Source organism: Ciconia boyciana, chromosome 2 (genome assembly GCF_034638445.1).
Source record: "Ciconia boyciana chromosome 2, ASM3463844v1, whole genome shotgun sequence".
Taxonomy (NCBI): domain Eukaryota; kingdom Metazoa; phylum Chordata; class Aves; order Ciconiiformes; family Ciconiidae; genus Ciconia; species Ciconia boyciana.
The window spans coordinates 159,771,581-159,787,127 of record NC_132935.1 but is presented as its reverse complement, the minus strand read 5'-3'; the positions used below and the strand labels follow the sequence as shown (position 1 = coordinate 159,787,127).

The 15,547-nt window shown below is 44.1% G+C and overlaps 1 protein-coding gene across 2 annotated transcripts; it reads left to right on the top strand.

The window, feature by feature from the left end:
• The first annotated feature begins 4,092 nt into the window (after nucleotides 1–4,092).
• Nucleotides 4,093–13,803, top strand: INSIG1 (insulin induced gene 1). 2 transcript variants are annotated; one of them, XM_072854720.1, is made up of 6 exons: nucleotides 4,093–4,210; nucleotides 4,843–5,252; nucleotides 7,249–7,373; nucleotides 8,065–8,231; nucleotides 8,709–8,808; nucleotides 11,916–13,803. In XM_072854720.1, exons 2-6 carry the CDS (start codon nucleotides 4,859–4,861, stop codon nucleotides 11,943–11,945), a joined length of 816 nt encoding a protein of 271 aa, XP_072710821.1. In that variant the 5' UTR covers nucleotides 4,093–4,210; nucleotides 4,843–4,858; the 3' UTR covers nucleotides 11,946–13,803. The 2 variants fall into 2 exon arrangements, with proteins under 2 accessions (XP_072710821.1, XP_072710820.1); XM_072854719.1 differs by having other exon boundaries at nucleotides 4,095–4,386.
• The last annotated feature ends 1,744 nt before the right edge of the window (nucleotides 13,804–15,547 follow it).

The following is a 15,547-nucleotide window of genomic DNA, read 5'->3' as shown; positions in this document are numbered from 1 at the left end:
AATAGTATTTTTTCACAATGAAGTTTACAGCAAATCACCATCTTGAATATGAAGTATGAACTCATTGAACTCACTGCTACATAAATATGCAGAACGATGGCGATGAATTAAGTTGAAACCGAGACAAAGCCGTTGTCTTTGTGTCAGGACAGAGGTTCACTGACAGTGAGTCAGTACCCACAGCTGCATGTGGGATGTTGATTAGCTAATTATATGATAGTTGTTACATGAATTTATAGACACTTGAAGACTGTAGCCTACGTATAATTGTTCTTTCTGTTTTGTTCTGGTAAAAGAAGCAGCTAGAGAAATGTCGGAAACTAAACAAAAAAGCTTCAATTAACATTTGTCATATGCCCACTACGATATTATTAACTACACAAAGATAGAGCTCTGTTAGGATATCTTAGGGTTTAATTTCCATGCTCTGACTCCAACTATAGTTTCTCACCCTCAAATTATGTAAAAGCAGCTGAGTTTTTAAGTTCTGCTCACTGTGGATGACTCACATTATTATATACTAACCAACAACACATTTTGTCTTACCCCTTTGTTTTACATGCCTGAAGTGTTCCGGCTAGGGTTTGTCTTGTTCAGAGTCTGTACGTTTCGCATACTGCTTATTGTACCATGTAATCACTCCCCGTCATTCTCCTTTTAGCTTGTAATGAGACCCTACACTGCGACTTGGGCAATTTCACAAAACTATGCTACAGAACTCAGCATACTCCATTTATTACCGAGGTGCGCTGACCTCCGAGAAGGCACCATGCGATCTGCAGGCTTCGCTGCAGATTCCTGCGAATTCACACAACTACACTGGAGACTGCTGATAAAGTAAAGAACTCAGTCTGATAAACTGCTGCCGATGTCAAAAGATTTTTTGAACTCTTGTACATAAGGTTGGCATCAGGAATCAAACAATGCATGTCACTAAATCCTTTTACGGAGACACAGGAGATTAAGGCTTAGCTTATGACTGGGAAGGTTTCTATTCTCTGTATCAATAGGAGAAAGTCTTGAAGGTGAATAAATTCCAAAAAGTCTCCAGTGAAGCAGAGGGAGAGCAGCTTTACGCATAATACAGGTCTTGCTCTGTGATTCTCTACCACTGCCTTCTGAGATTGTATCAGCAGCCAGCTCATTTTTTTATCTAGTTTAAGGAAGGAGAAAAATAAAATGTCCAAGTATCCCAAGTTTCCTGCCTAAGAGGGCCATGAAACAGTCTTTGTAAGACAAGTACATTGTCAGATTCCAGAACGTCACAGAGTTTAATACAGAAAGCATGAAAGAACAGGTGAAATGATTTATTTATGTAATGAGTAGTGATGCTGAGTACTTCCAGATTCTGCTGTCTTTGCTAAAGAATGAGATAAAAATAACGATGTCATTAATGTTACAAAGACACGTGAGCACTTCTTTCCAGAAATAACTGTTAAGCATAAAATTTCAGGCATTAACCAAAGCATGCAGAGGCCTAACCCTTGTTAGGATTCTAAAAGGAAATGTAAAGCAATATGACTGTAAAGCAACACGAACATAAGGGGGCATTTAACCTTTATTCCAAGCAGGTAACTTCAAGAGAAACAAGCTTAGGGCCAATTTCTCAACTAGTGCACGGTCGTATTGCTTCTGCTGATTTTAGCAAAGCTGCAGCAAGTTTTACCATCTCAGAAGTTGGTCTCTGCTGTCTGAAAGAAGCCTAGAAGAAAGAAGGGCACCACTACATGATATTATGAATATGGGCGGGGAAAAAAAAAGTAATAAAAAGATGCTGCGGGAAGTAGCAAAGGAGACATACCCATGAGGAAAGGAAAAACATAGGCTAAAAAAAATGGTTCTTTCAGGTTCTTTCAGGAAAGAAAACTAGCAGACACAGCGCAAGGGAATGTGAACTCTGCCCAGACGGTGAGAATATGGGTAAGACTCAGGGAAAAAAATTTTAATACAGAAAGATATCTTTTCAAATAAAGTAGAGATGTAGCACAAGCAAGAATGAATTATATTTGTTTCCCATAGGTCAACTTCAGAAAGAGTTTTCTTACAAAGATGGGTCGTTTCATCTCAGATATGCAGTCCTGTTGATAAATCACAAAGTGATTCAACATGAAAGAAAATTTCCCAGGGAATGAGTTCTAGCCCTTATTTAGAGCTGCCGAAGGTATTGCTTAACAGTCCAGGGATACAGATAAATTGCCTGTGTCAATTCAAAACTCGTACACAGCTGCCATGAAGGGAAGTGTTATGTCTGCATGTGATTTCCTGGAACAAATCAAATGTTTCTGCAGAGGAACCCATAAAATGGTGACAATATATTAAGACTCTTTTCTCTGAAAATAGTTAACTCAAACTTATAGTGCAGGTCCACTGGGTCAGAAAAAAAATATGAAGAAAGGGAAATAAATAATGTCTTAAAAAATCTGACAGAAAAATCCAAACAATTTTAGCATATAAGACTAAAACCAAAAACTGTTTTGGTACACTATTGAGATAAAACAGCAATGGAAACTGAATATTTACCATTCCCTCTACAGAGGACATGTATAGGGTGTTCGAGCACTGAAGTCTGTGAGGCAGGACTGGGCTGATGCCAAGTTAGTCAGTATCAAGAGAAAAATATTGGTCTCTTCTGTCACTTCCAACAGTGGCACTAACAATTTGGCCATCACCAAGACAGTCCAGTACCTCATCCAAAGGCACGTTGCTCAGCAGGCTCAGCTATCCGAACTCTTTGCATCCCAGCTAGAACTGAGCAAAGATTAGAAGGGATAACCATATCCCAGATGAATTTTACAGCTGAATTTTTACAGAGGACCTACCTCTTTCTGTATCTTTAATTGAGTCCGTATTTTTTATTTGTTACATTTAACATATCGATGAAAGACAACTGGAACCATCACTGAACCATCATTGAACATTGATGGTCCAAGAACTTGGATCATCATTCTGCCCGTCACAGGCGTGGCTAGCAACTATTCTTAAATCCTCAGTGTCATCGCTTGGGAAGCCATTGGGTCCTATAATCTTTCAACCATAAAGAGGACATGCCTCACGTGAAAAAGATGACCTGCTGGCTCCAGTGAGGCCAGCTAAATAAACAAGAAATGCAGTTATTCCTACTAGCAACACACTAGCCTCCAGTGTGAACCTGCATCTTTAAAAAGCCGCTTAGCAGCTGAGTCCTGCTTTGTAGACAACTGTTGGTGCTAAACTCTAACATGACGTACAGCACACACAGGTAACCCGTCTCTGCTAGGCCAATTTCCAGCCCCTTGCAGAATCCAGAGGGCGAACTTGCATTTACCTGTTATTTTTATGGCACTACACTAGGCTGGGTGCACGACAAGCCGAGCTTTGCCGGTGCTGGCAGAGTAGCTGCTCAGGTTGTCAGCACCGACGGTAAGTCAGGAGTCTGGGATCTGCCGGGCACCCCGTGGCTGGATGCTGACGCAGCGTCTGCGTTTGGCACGGTCTTCTTACACAGTCGTGGGTGTGGCGGGATCTCCTTACACCATCATTTTAGAATTACAACACCCAGGATCACGGATCCCTTCATCTTCAGGAGATGCCGCAGCAGATGCCTTCAACCTTCCCCATGACTAAGTGCCATCTCCCAAGGGGGCAAACCAACGTGGCGGGCCGGGCGAGAGCAGGCGAGGGCTGGGCTGCGGAGGCCACCGCCACCTTCACCCCCACCACCCCCCGTATCTCCACCACCATCATCGGTATCAGCACCGCCGCCGCCGCGCTCTCCTCAGGGCTCCCCCTCAGCGGGCGGTTACAGCCGTTGGCGGGGCAGCGCCCCGGGCGCCTCGCGTGCCCCCTCGCCCCGCCCTCCCGCCCCGAGGCGCCGCGCGCCCTCCGCGCGCTCCCGCCCCGCCCGCCATTGGCCGCGGCCCGGCGCGGGGGGCGGGAGGGGGCGCGGAGAGGGGCGGGCCGGCGGCGCCGCGCGGTCCTGCCGCCGCCGGCCGCGGGGCGGGCGGGGGGAAGGCGGGTGGTGTGTCCGGCACGTCATATCAGCCGCCCGGCCGGGATTGGCTGCGGCGCCTCACCCGACTGGACGCGGGCGCCCGGGCTGGCGCGGCGGCTCCCGCGCTCGGCGCTCGCGCCCGGCCCCGCCCCGCCCCGCTCCGCCCGGCGCGGCCCGGCCCGAGGGGAGGGGAGGGGTGGCGGAGCGCAGCGGCGGGCCCGTCGCTGCCTGCGGCCGCGGGTAGGTCGGCGGCGGGTAACGTGACACCCGCGGCTGAGGGCTTATAAACCTTACACGGGGCGTGGGCCGCCGGCGGCGAGCCGGGAGGGAGGCGGCAGAGCGGCGGCCGTTCGCCCTCCCTCACGGGCCGAGGCGGCGGCGGCGGCGGCGGGAGTCAGCGGGCGCAGTCCCCTGAGGTGAGAGGGCGGGGAGACCCGCGCCCCCGGTGCCCGGCGGGGAGAGGGCTGGGGAGGGGGGGCGGTTTTACGCGCCCGAGCCGGGAGGCGAACCCAGTCCGCGAGGGAGAGGGGGCAGCGCGGGTCTGACAGGAGCCGCGGCCGGGGGAGGGGGTCCCTGTTCGTGTCCCCCGAGCCTCTCGGGCACTGGGGCCGGGGACCCCGCCGCTGCCGGGCTGAGGCAGCGCAGCCCCTGGCCCTGTGGCTGCTCGGGTGGGTCAGGTCACCCCGCTCCTGCGGGGCTCCTACCTTCGCCCCCGGCCCGTCGGGCTCCGAGCCGTCCGCCCGGTGCCTCTGGAGCCTGGATGCTGCTGCTGGAGGAGGAGGCGGCGGTGCGTGTCAGTGGTGTGTAAGGGGCCGACCTGAGCCGTCGTTGGGGGCTTTAACAGGCTGTCCCTGTGCGTGTGTGTGTTTCAGGACCCCGGTGAAGCCAATGCCCAGGTTGGAGAACTGCGCCTGGAGCTGTTCCTGCACTGCCAGGGGAAGGCACAAACCCCAGCTGGGGGACACGGCTGCCGGGCTGGCCGCCAAGGTGGGGGAAATGCTGAGCTCCTCCGTCTCCAGCCCCTCGCTGACGTTGGTGGGTCACGGAGCACGCAGCCCCAGCACCTCCAGTGCCGGCAGCACCAGCAGCAGCAGCAGCACCTTGAACTTGAGTCAGCACCTGGTGCAGCGGAGCGTGGTCCTCTTCGTCGTCGGTGCTTTCATGGCCCTGGTGCTGAACTTGCTGCAGATCCAGAGAAATGTGACTCTGTTCCCTGACGAAGTCATTTCCACTCTCTTCTTCTCCGCCTGGTGGGTGCCCCCGTGCTGCGGGACAGCAGCAGGTGAGTTGCTGACCTCCACGAGTGATTTTATTTTTTTTTTTTATCCCCCCATCCTCCCGTGGGGAGGAGAGGGGGTGGGGCTGAATTTGTGACCTCTGCGTGCAGGAGTTTCACGCTTCCATCGCCTGGAGTAAGTGATGTGAACTCTGGCTTTTGGAAGGATGCACGCCCACTCCAGCTTTATCCACACGCAGGGGACACCCACGCATTTCCCGCGTGCCAAAGGCTTTTTTTGAGCTGGCGCACTCTGATTGTGGGTAAAGTGTCTTTTTCCCGCAAAGCGGCGCGGCCTGGAAGCGCCAGTGAGCAGCTCCAGCGCCGTGACGCGGAGGTGAGCGTGGAAACACGTGCTTCCCACGCAGCCGCCGCCGTGTCTCAGTGACAGTGTGAGTTCAGTGCGGGATTCCCCTCCGCCCCACGGCGGGACGCGAGTGGGTGCGGTGGGGCCGCGCCGCGGAGCGCTGCCGCCGCGCGCCACCGCCCCTCGCCGCCCATTGGCTGCCGGCGAACTGGTGAGTGGCGGGCGGCGCTCGCCATTGGCTGCCGGCGCGAACTGGCCACGGGCTGGGCCGAAAACAAGGAAGTCACGTGCGGCGGCGCCCGCTGCCCGCACCGCTGCCCGCACCGCAGCGCGAAATACCCCAGAACGCCCGGGCCGCGGTGCGGTGGGCGCAGCAGCCGGCACTTCCCGGTGCTCTACTCCCTCCTGTCCTTGTCAAAAGAAAATGAGGCCTTGATGAAGGGTTGGGGCATGAAAAAGGCGGTAAGTCTCAGGAAATAAACTCGCTGTCAGCTTTTTAAATTTGCGTTGAAAGTACTTTAAACAACTCTTCCATGTGTTTTTTTTTAATGCAGTGATACTGTCATGTTCTATTTGTACTTCACAGTAAGGGAGTATGAATAGTAAACCATAAACTTGAATGAATGATAAACTGCGTAGTAAAAAGATTGCCACAAGATATGCTCCAATGAGAGTTCTCATAGTCCTGTCACAGTTGGATTTAAACTTTGGCATTCAGCTGTTATCGTAAGGTAAAAGTCCTGGTAACTGGCATCAGAATAATGAAACTGTTTCAGCATCAGATCACATGTTTTTCTTAGTGGTATGTCTTGTAGCCTTCTTAACGTAGAAGTGATTTAAGGGGGGGGGGGGGAAGGATAGGAAAGGAAACAAATGTACATGTTACCTACAGTTAAAGCAGCGTGTCTAACCCTGGCATTGGTGACAACACGTGGAGCTGCAAGGCTTAGAAGAATGAAATTCATCTGGTGTTTGTGCTAGCAACTGAGCTAACACTAGCCTATGTTTTTCTTCTGTAACCAATTTGCAGCCTGATAAGGATGAGAAAATGCTATATGAGGATAAAAACTTTATCTGGTTAATAGTATGAGTAGTTATTTCTCCCTGACTTAAATATGACTGGTGGCAGGTGCTTCTTTAAGTTCAGCTCTGCTTTGGTATAAAAATTCATCTGATCTGGATGGCAGCATAGGCTGACTTGCAGCCCAGCAGAAGGAAGGAAAGCAGCTCTGCCAAGAAACTTTTCAGTCCAGGCAAATGTTTAATTCAGGGCCTGATTCACAGCTCATGAGTAAAGTTCATAAAACTGTCTGCCCTGCACATGAGCAATAAACGCATATTCCATTCCTCACTGTAATTAAGCTTTTTATTATGCTTTGTTATTTATTGGTACAAAGCAAGCATCTGCTCAGGATGTCAAATGATATGCTCAAGGGAGAAAAGGAGCTTGAAGTCAGATACCTTAACATCTCAATATATATCTCTGCTTTAAAGATTCAAACAGAGTATTGCTTGTTAGAGCAGGTTTTTTTTCTTTTCTAAAGGGGGAGGGGTAATAATTCTTTTCATCAGGCTTACAGTAGCGTGATAAGCACCTCACTACTTTGTCAAGCACTTACTTGCCAAACTAATATTTAGTAATATTGAAGTAATCATTGTATATGGTTAGTACAAGTAGTGTTACTTCTCTTGCAGCTGTCGTTGGCCTGCTGTATCCCTGCATTGACAGCCACCTTGGGGAACCACACAAATTCAAGAGAGAGTGGGCCAGCGTAATGCGATGTATAGCAGTTTTTGTTGGCATTAATCATGCAAGTGCTGTATCCTTGAATTAGTTTACATTGTTGCTCGATGTGCTTAGGCTGTTGTCATGAAACAGTCTCTCCCATTCACGTCTGGGAGAATTACAAAGGTAAGGATGGTGCTGCTGTCAGAGACAAACTTCTGTGAGACCTCCAGTACACTGCAGTCTACTACTTTAAGATAAATAACACAGTTCACTTAAAAGTAGTTGGGGGGGGTTCTGGGAAGGGGGGGGGATAGACATCATAGCATGTCTGGTTTAACTGCAAGTATAACAATATAAGTTGTGTTATTTTAATCTGTGTGTTGTCTACATCTAATACTTAACACAATTAACTACTGAGGTACACTGAATTGTTCAGTAAGAGTGTTCTTTGTCTTGAATAGTGATGGTTTGAGCAGAAAACCTAAATTGGCAGGGATAACTGGGTTACATGAGACAAAAATCCATAGAAGTTAAATGTATTACAATATAGTATATTCTTTAGATGCTCAGTGTGACAAAAATTGATGTTGCCTTTGCACTCACACCCCAGTCAAAGTCTGCAAGAGCTATGATTGCTCGGCAGGCCTGAAAACCAGATCCTTAATGTATTGTATTTAGAGATACAGAATCATGCTCACTTTCAGTTTGAGTTCTCCCTGGTTCAGTGTCAGCAGCAGGATGTCTGCAGACTTAAAAGGATTGTCCTTAACATCTCTTTCCAGAAACTAGATTTTGCAAACAACATCCAGCTGTCCCTGACTCTAGCAGCCTTATCACTGGGTCTTTGGTGGACATTTGATCGTTCAAGAAGTGGTCTCGGACTTGGAATTACAATAGCCTTTGTAGCAACTCTGATAACCCAGTTTCTTGTATATAATGGTGTTTATCAGTAAGTTATGCTTTTAAAATACTGTTTCAACTCTCTGTCTTAACTAAAAACGGGTGCGCATGCACTGGAAGTTAATTATTACCATATTTGGCATGTTCTTACAAGAAGACTTTTTTTGTCCAGGGCAGCTAATTGTCCAGTTCTTCCAAATGATCAGATTGAGAACTGGGGATGGAGGGTGGGGAGCAGACAAATTGGGAAGTATGTTGAAATGGTAACAGCTCAGTAAACTGAGCTTCTCCTGGCTTGGTATATCATTAACTGGCTCTCAGGAGCAAGATTTCTAAACTTTGCTGGCTAGGACATTGGGTTTTAGAAGCTTATGAAGTCAACAGACTTAATTTGTTCTCCCTATTTCTTCTCCTATGTTACTGGCTTTTTGTTTGGGCCCAGGAAGAGAATTCTGTAGCATCTTGTTAGCAGTATGTAAAGCGATGATAATAGCTTGTCTCTAACTTATTTCCTTTTGTTTACTAGGTATACATCCCCAGATTTTCTTTACATCCGTTCTTGGCTTCCATGTATATTTTTCTCAGGAGGTGTGACTGTAGGAAACATAGGACGCCAACTGGCTATGGTAATTACTGTATAATTAGCATTTCCTTTAACAATCCAAATACTTTCTATTGTTGTTAGTCCAAGAACAAACTATGCCTTTAAGGTTATGACTCACAAATTGACAGAGATACCTTCCCAAGAGTTGAAATGTAATTGTAAAACCTGTGCTGCCAGTAGAGTGGGAATTGTCTTAGTAAGTGCTTGAGTATCTTCTGTGTTTAGCTTTTTCCACCAGCAGCCTAAAGACTGGAATCAGTATGCCACTTCTGATGAGAATCTTAGTCACTCCTGCTCTGTCAGTACTTTGAATTAACATCAAAGGTAGCTAAAAAACTGAGACACGGTGGGCTTTCTCTAATTATTTATGCAGTAAAGCATTTTTGTTATGTAGATGAAAGGAAATGTCCCTGTATAGCATTAAATTCCACCACTCCAGAATCAAACATGCTCTTTCTGGTCACTTAAGATGTTGTTCAAGTATCACTCCATATATGGAGTAATGTAGTGTAAATTACTCTCTCACTTGTTAGGTTCTTAAGTAATTATTTCCTTGTAGGAAGGGAAAACATCCTTCAAGTATTTAACTTCTCTAAGGCTGCTGTGGTTTAGGTGCCTTTAATTTTTACTGAAGGAAGGGCATTTGTAGACTTGGGAGTTCCTGAAATATTAGTTTCTGAACTGTTTAGTAAGGGAGAGAGCTGCTTTTTGGGACTGAACCACAAATGGGTAAAAAGATTAGTCTAAAGCTAGCTGTCTTTCCTGGAGCAGGCTTTCTGTCTCTTCTGCCTAGCCTTTCTTAACCCAGTGGGTGGATGCTCATATACTTCTAATGTGCATAGTCTGAACCTGATGCTGCAGATGGACAAGCTTGCAGACAAGCTGGGGAAGAGAGCCACGTTGCTTGACCACCACTGGCTAACATTAAAGATCAATTTCTTTAGTACTGATTCTCAGTTACACTAAATTAACAGTAACCTCTTGTAGAAAAGGCTGTTTAAAAAAAAAAAAAGCATGGGGGCAAATCTACTCCTGTTCTTGAGGTTTTTCTTTCATGCTGACTTGATACCAAAGTACAGATTTCCTGGGACCATGGTCACAATCTTAACTTCACAGGCAATTTTGGTTTGCTCTGAGGTTCTTTAAAATACAAGCTCACTACTGCCCCTTCAAATCCCAGTGATGTGTACTATCTGCATATGTCTTTTCTTAGGACTACATGTATGGGGGGAAGAGAGGGTATAATTTCTCTTTTTAAATTTGCCACTCACATCACATGAAAAAGATATATTACTATAGTTTTATTTAAGCTTTGCTATTGCAAGCAGAGTCTCAGAATAAAATTATAGTCAGTTACATGCTACAGTTCTAGATTTCACATTGGCATATGCAGTACTTCCAGTTGCTATGCTTCTTATGTTAGAAAGCAAAGGAAGGGAGCCTTAAAGAAGGAAGAGTTAAAATAAATTTACACACATAAGACTTTCTTTTTTCCTTTGACTTCTTTTCACCTGAATGTAGTTAAAATCAGACTGGGTCCTGCCTGCAACTCCTGTCAATCTTGTAATTTTCCTTACAAAGAAAGAGGGAAGTTGGTAAGGCAAAGCATTTCTATTCTGGTTATCTAGAAGGATCTTCTCATGTGTTTTACATTACCATTACTTAGTCTGGAAAAACTTGGAGAAGCCCAACACTTTCATAGGAACACTTCTGCAAGTCACTGTGAAGCATTCAGGGCTTGAAATTCAAAGAATTCCACTTCTAAAACAGAATGGTAGCATTCAGTCTACTAGGTCTTTTTTTCTATAGAGATGACCCAAAAGCATGTCTGTTTTGTCAGCCATTGTGAATGTGGCAAGAAGGTGGAATATCACATTTTTTAAATTAAACCTGAATAAACCAGTTATTTTTGTAGCTATATTCTCCTGTAGTCCCTGAGCTGTTTGGCTGCATGTGGCAGCTGCAGATCAAACAGAAGATGCTTTCTGGGCATGTCTAGAGTAGAAGGTGGCACCTGTGGAAAATACTCTAGTGGAGTTGCCTTGGTTCTTCCTCAGCCCCTGCCTAGCTTTTGCAGTTAGAAAAGAAATTGGAAGTGGAATGAGAAGTGTCCCTGAGAGATCCCCTCCCATCCTGAGAAACGTTAGCTGGGAGGTGCTTGCTGCTTTTCAGTCACTGGATTTCAAGGGAGCTTACATGCAGTAGCCAAGTACAGTGTTACCTTTAAGCAAACCTGCTGTTAGCAGAGGGGCTTTGGTTTTGTTTGTTGGGGTTGTTTGGGTTTTTTTGTTGCTATCAGCTTGAGGATGAAATCCAATGTTTTCTTTAATGGCGTGATTTCAAAAGAAAAGGTGAAGGTGCTGCTGCCACCATCAGCTCTCACTGCTCATTATGACACCTAAAGTTGCTCAGTCAGTGCTCATCAGCTGGGTTAAATGGATGGCAACACTTCATTTTGAGTTGTAACCATCATTCTCAACATCTGCCAAACTAGGGTGGTATTCAGAACTTGGACCTCACAAATATATATTGTTTGGTACTGCTTGAAGCTGCAGTACTATGAACACATTCAGTACTGGGAAATACATTGGCATTTTGGCTCTAGAATGAGAAGAACATATTGCAAGCTTTGTTTTAAAGAAATGTTGGTTAAATTTCTTACACTGACATACTGTAGGGTTTCATACTGGAAAAGGGACTTAGGAGGAAATGAGTAAGTCTATCTGATACCAGGCTTTGATTGGAAAATAAAGTAACTTACTCTTGAAGATGGTTTGAAAGATGGCTGTTAAAAAACCCTGAATTAATGCCCATTAAGTGAAGCACTGCGTACCTTCTGCTAAGAAATAAACTGAAATAGGGAGGAAAGCTAACAGTCTTCTAAAAAGCAGTGTGATTGGTAGGATTTAGCAGATGCACTAATTGAGTCAGCACAGACCCATAGTGACTTTTTTGTCCACAGTTAAGGAGCACGTCCTTGTTGAGCTTTTTATAAGAAGCCATGTCTGGTAGGTCATTGTCAGCCTAACTGAAGCTAGTTGACTATTTAATCATTGCGAATATTGCATAATGTAGTCACTTATCAGATGGCATTAAAATATAACACATGTTTGGTTTTTTTATCCATAGGGTATTCCAGAGAAACCACACAATGACTAAATCTTTGAAGAAGAGAGGACAGTGCCAGTGTGAAAGCAACATTACGAAGATGTGTTCCTGTTCTAAATTGAAGATTATTTAGAGAAAATAATCTCTTTATGGGCTCACTGCACAAATGACTTGTGGAAAAAATATTAATCCACTCTTAGAATAGCCAAGTGAAATTAACTGCTTATCTTGAAATCTTACCCTGATTTACTGCATAAGCATTTGCTTATGGCTGTTCTCTGGAAGAGTTTAACACCAAGTTGCGTACAACTGTTCAGGCTAAGTGGCAGTTTTCCAAGTATTAGATTCCAATGTAAGTTATTGAAGCAGCTGCCGTATTTTAAAGCCTTGAAACTGAAATTTAATTACAAGCTCTTGTATCAGTGCCCAAAGGAAGTAGATCGATGGTGCTTAACAATGATGAAGTATGGTTTAATAGGAATAGTATTTATCCAAATCTTTAAAAAAATAGGGTTATTTAAAAATAAGAGTGATTGAAACAGATTAAAGGCATTGCAGTAATGCTTTTAGGAGTCTTATGAAGGAATCATGCCCTTGTAATGCTGCATTAAGTGAAATTCTGACTGGAAATTTCATTACTTCTGAAGCTTGCAGTCAGATTTGCAAGAATCAAGTTCTGTCCCCAATTCAGTAAGAAATTTAAGTGTGTGTGAATACTCCTGCTTAATTAGATGTATGCTTCAGTATCTCACTGAAGGAGGTCTTGGGTATCTTAAATGTTTGGTGTCACTGAAAAAACGTGCATTGCAGGCCATTGCTTGGCCATTGAACATGTGCCCCCAACTCCTTGGATCTGCAGTTTCTTCCTAGAGGTGTCCTTGATCTTGTTTCTGTTTGAGTCAGGGTTTTGACTGAAATGATTGGAAACAGAAGCGGGCATAAAATGTGATTTAAACTGTCTGTGAAGAATAGCAAACAGCTTGTTTTCTCAGTTCAGTTTCTGAAAGAGATCACTACTTGTTTTTTCACAACCCTATAGAACTTGCAATCTGTGATTGCCTTCTTAAAACAAAAAAAGTGCTTATGTCACTACATTAAACATTTGGTGTTTCTTAATACTTAGTTCTGGTGAGCACAATGTATTCATTTGATAGCTTAGACCACAGGAGACCTAAATAGCAAGTATTAGGTCTTAAAGTTGAAGTGCAATGTACAGTAAATCTGAGCCTCATGTTCTCTTCAATATCGATCATTTCTTATGAGAGATTAAAGAGAAAAGGGTTCTGAGTTCATTTCAATGCTGCATGGAGTCAAATGGAGCAATAATTTATTTAACTAGTAAAGCTAGTTTTGTTGTATCTTTCATTGAACCCAAATTTTTAGAAATACTCCAGTTTTGTGGTTATGGTGTACTTGTAAACTTTTATGGATTTGCCTTTTTGTATTATGCATTTTTTTTGTGTTCATTTCCAATCTTACATGGTTTCAGATACAGTTAGAGGCATCGGTTAAAGACTGACCCATCAAAAAAGATGTTGAGGCAAGGTAGCAGTGTTCTGGCTGTTTTCACTCTTCTAAGGGAATGCTATAACTGCTGCTTGTGCTTTTTTTTGTAGCAGGAAAAGTTTAGCACAAAGTCTGTATTACAGAGCGGACCCCAATTCTAATCTTGCTTTGGTGTAAATCAAGAGTAATTTAATTGGTATAAGATCCTTCCTCAAATGTTTAAAACCTAAATAATCACATTTTATGGGACTACTTGAAGAAATTAGGTCCTCAGATCAGGACTGGATCAGCTCAGCTGTTTTAAGAAGTATGCTACCTGCTGGGGAGGCAGTTTGTAATCATCTTGAAACCACTTTCAAAATGTTATAAAACCAGATGTAAATAAAGGTGACAGTGATCTCTACAGCTGTTTGATAGAGAAGTATTTAAGATTTATTTGTAAAGACTGAACCTAAATCTGTATGTTAGAAATAATGCAGCCAAAAATGTAAGTCAAAAGTTCATTTTTTGCCAATACTTCTGAGTATCTTAACCAAAGTGATTTAAGTTTGGAAGAGGCAGGAGGGGAGTGAAGAAAATTTGCACTATTCTGAATTTGAACACTTAAATTCTCATTCTTACTGATAAGTTTTCAGCGGTGTGTTTGGTTTTACACTTTTTTTACTATTAAAGTTTTAAGATCAAGTCATGTTTGCCTTGGATTCTCTGTATTCGCATTATGCAGCAGTCTTTCTTGAAAAGGACAGTTGTTACTGTTGCATAGCAAATTGTCATGCATACTCAGTAGTTTAAAAAAAAAAAATCCTAAACTGACTTTAGAGATTAGCTTTTAGAGGGGTTTCCAGCTTGGGTTATACAGCTGAAGAAAAACAGTCTTGCTACTGTGCCAAGAACACGGCATAAGTGTATGTTATGGTTATGTGACGTAAGGTACAGAATCTTACTACCATTGTCTTCCAAGACACTGAAATTCATAATTTGAAACAAAATGTGGAGGGGACAGGGTAAACATGCAAATTCCTGTTGAGGCTTGGTTATCTGCAGTAATGACTACTAAACTCCGAAGCATCTTAAAGAGTGCAAACAGTAAGAATGAGTAAGCACAGCTGGTAAGGTTAAGCAATTCTAAAACTTGCATCATCTGATTTAGGGAAGATAGCATCTTGCAAATTTAGACAAAGTTTTCAATTTTACTGCACTTCAATATTTTATTTCAGACTTCTGGAAGCTGCTATGTTTGTGGTGGAAACAGTAGAATGGCTTTTTGGTCAATCTTCATATCAGTACAGAGTTTGTTGGCTTAGGTGAAGAAGGCTTCATTAGGAACTTAACTATTTTGGCTTAAATAGCCCGTGCTTGCTTAACTTCAGTGTGTGCTCCGTGGCAGCTGAGGACGTAGCTGTTAACAGCTCCAGTCTGAGAATGGCCCAGATCCTCCAGGTACATTGTTTTCCCTCAAACTCTGCTCAGATTTTGTCAAAAGGAATTAAAAGTATATATTACAAAAACAAAAGTATGCAGGATACAGCCTGGTCTTGGAGAACTAGGACATGATGGTCTCCTTTTGAGACAGGAAAGTGTGTACAAAGTTTCTAAAGGAAAAAAAAAACAAGTCTTCCCAGCAACAATGATGATTTGACGTGTGCATAGTTCCCGCAAATTCATTCTAGTAGGTTATTCAGCCTTTGGCTTTAAGCATGGGGATTTGCAGGTGCTAAATTAGCCACAGGAGGGCCCATAGTCTGCTCTCTGAATACAACAGGAGCATATTGGGATGAATAATGAAATTAAGTCTCAATTGCCTTACTGCACATCAGAGTAGCTCCAAAATTCATGAGAACAAAGCATTACACACTGGACTAACTGAACAAAGCATACTTTATGTAAGAGATCATGGAGGGGCCTGTCTTGGAAACCTGTGAGAGGTATGGGTGATCACAGGTTCTTCCAGCTAAAAGGTCAAGAAAGGTACCTATAGGTGATGGTGATTTCTCTGGGCAGTGAAGGACCACGAGTTGCCCCATACCTAGTTTGGAGTCCTTCCCCTGCGTTTAAATCCTCCTGTTGTGCAGTGATGATGTTCTGTCTTCATGGGCTACAAGTGGGGACAGGTGAATTATACGCAAGAAAACCACAGTCCTCATGCC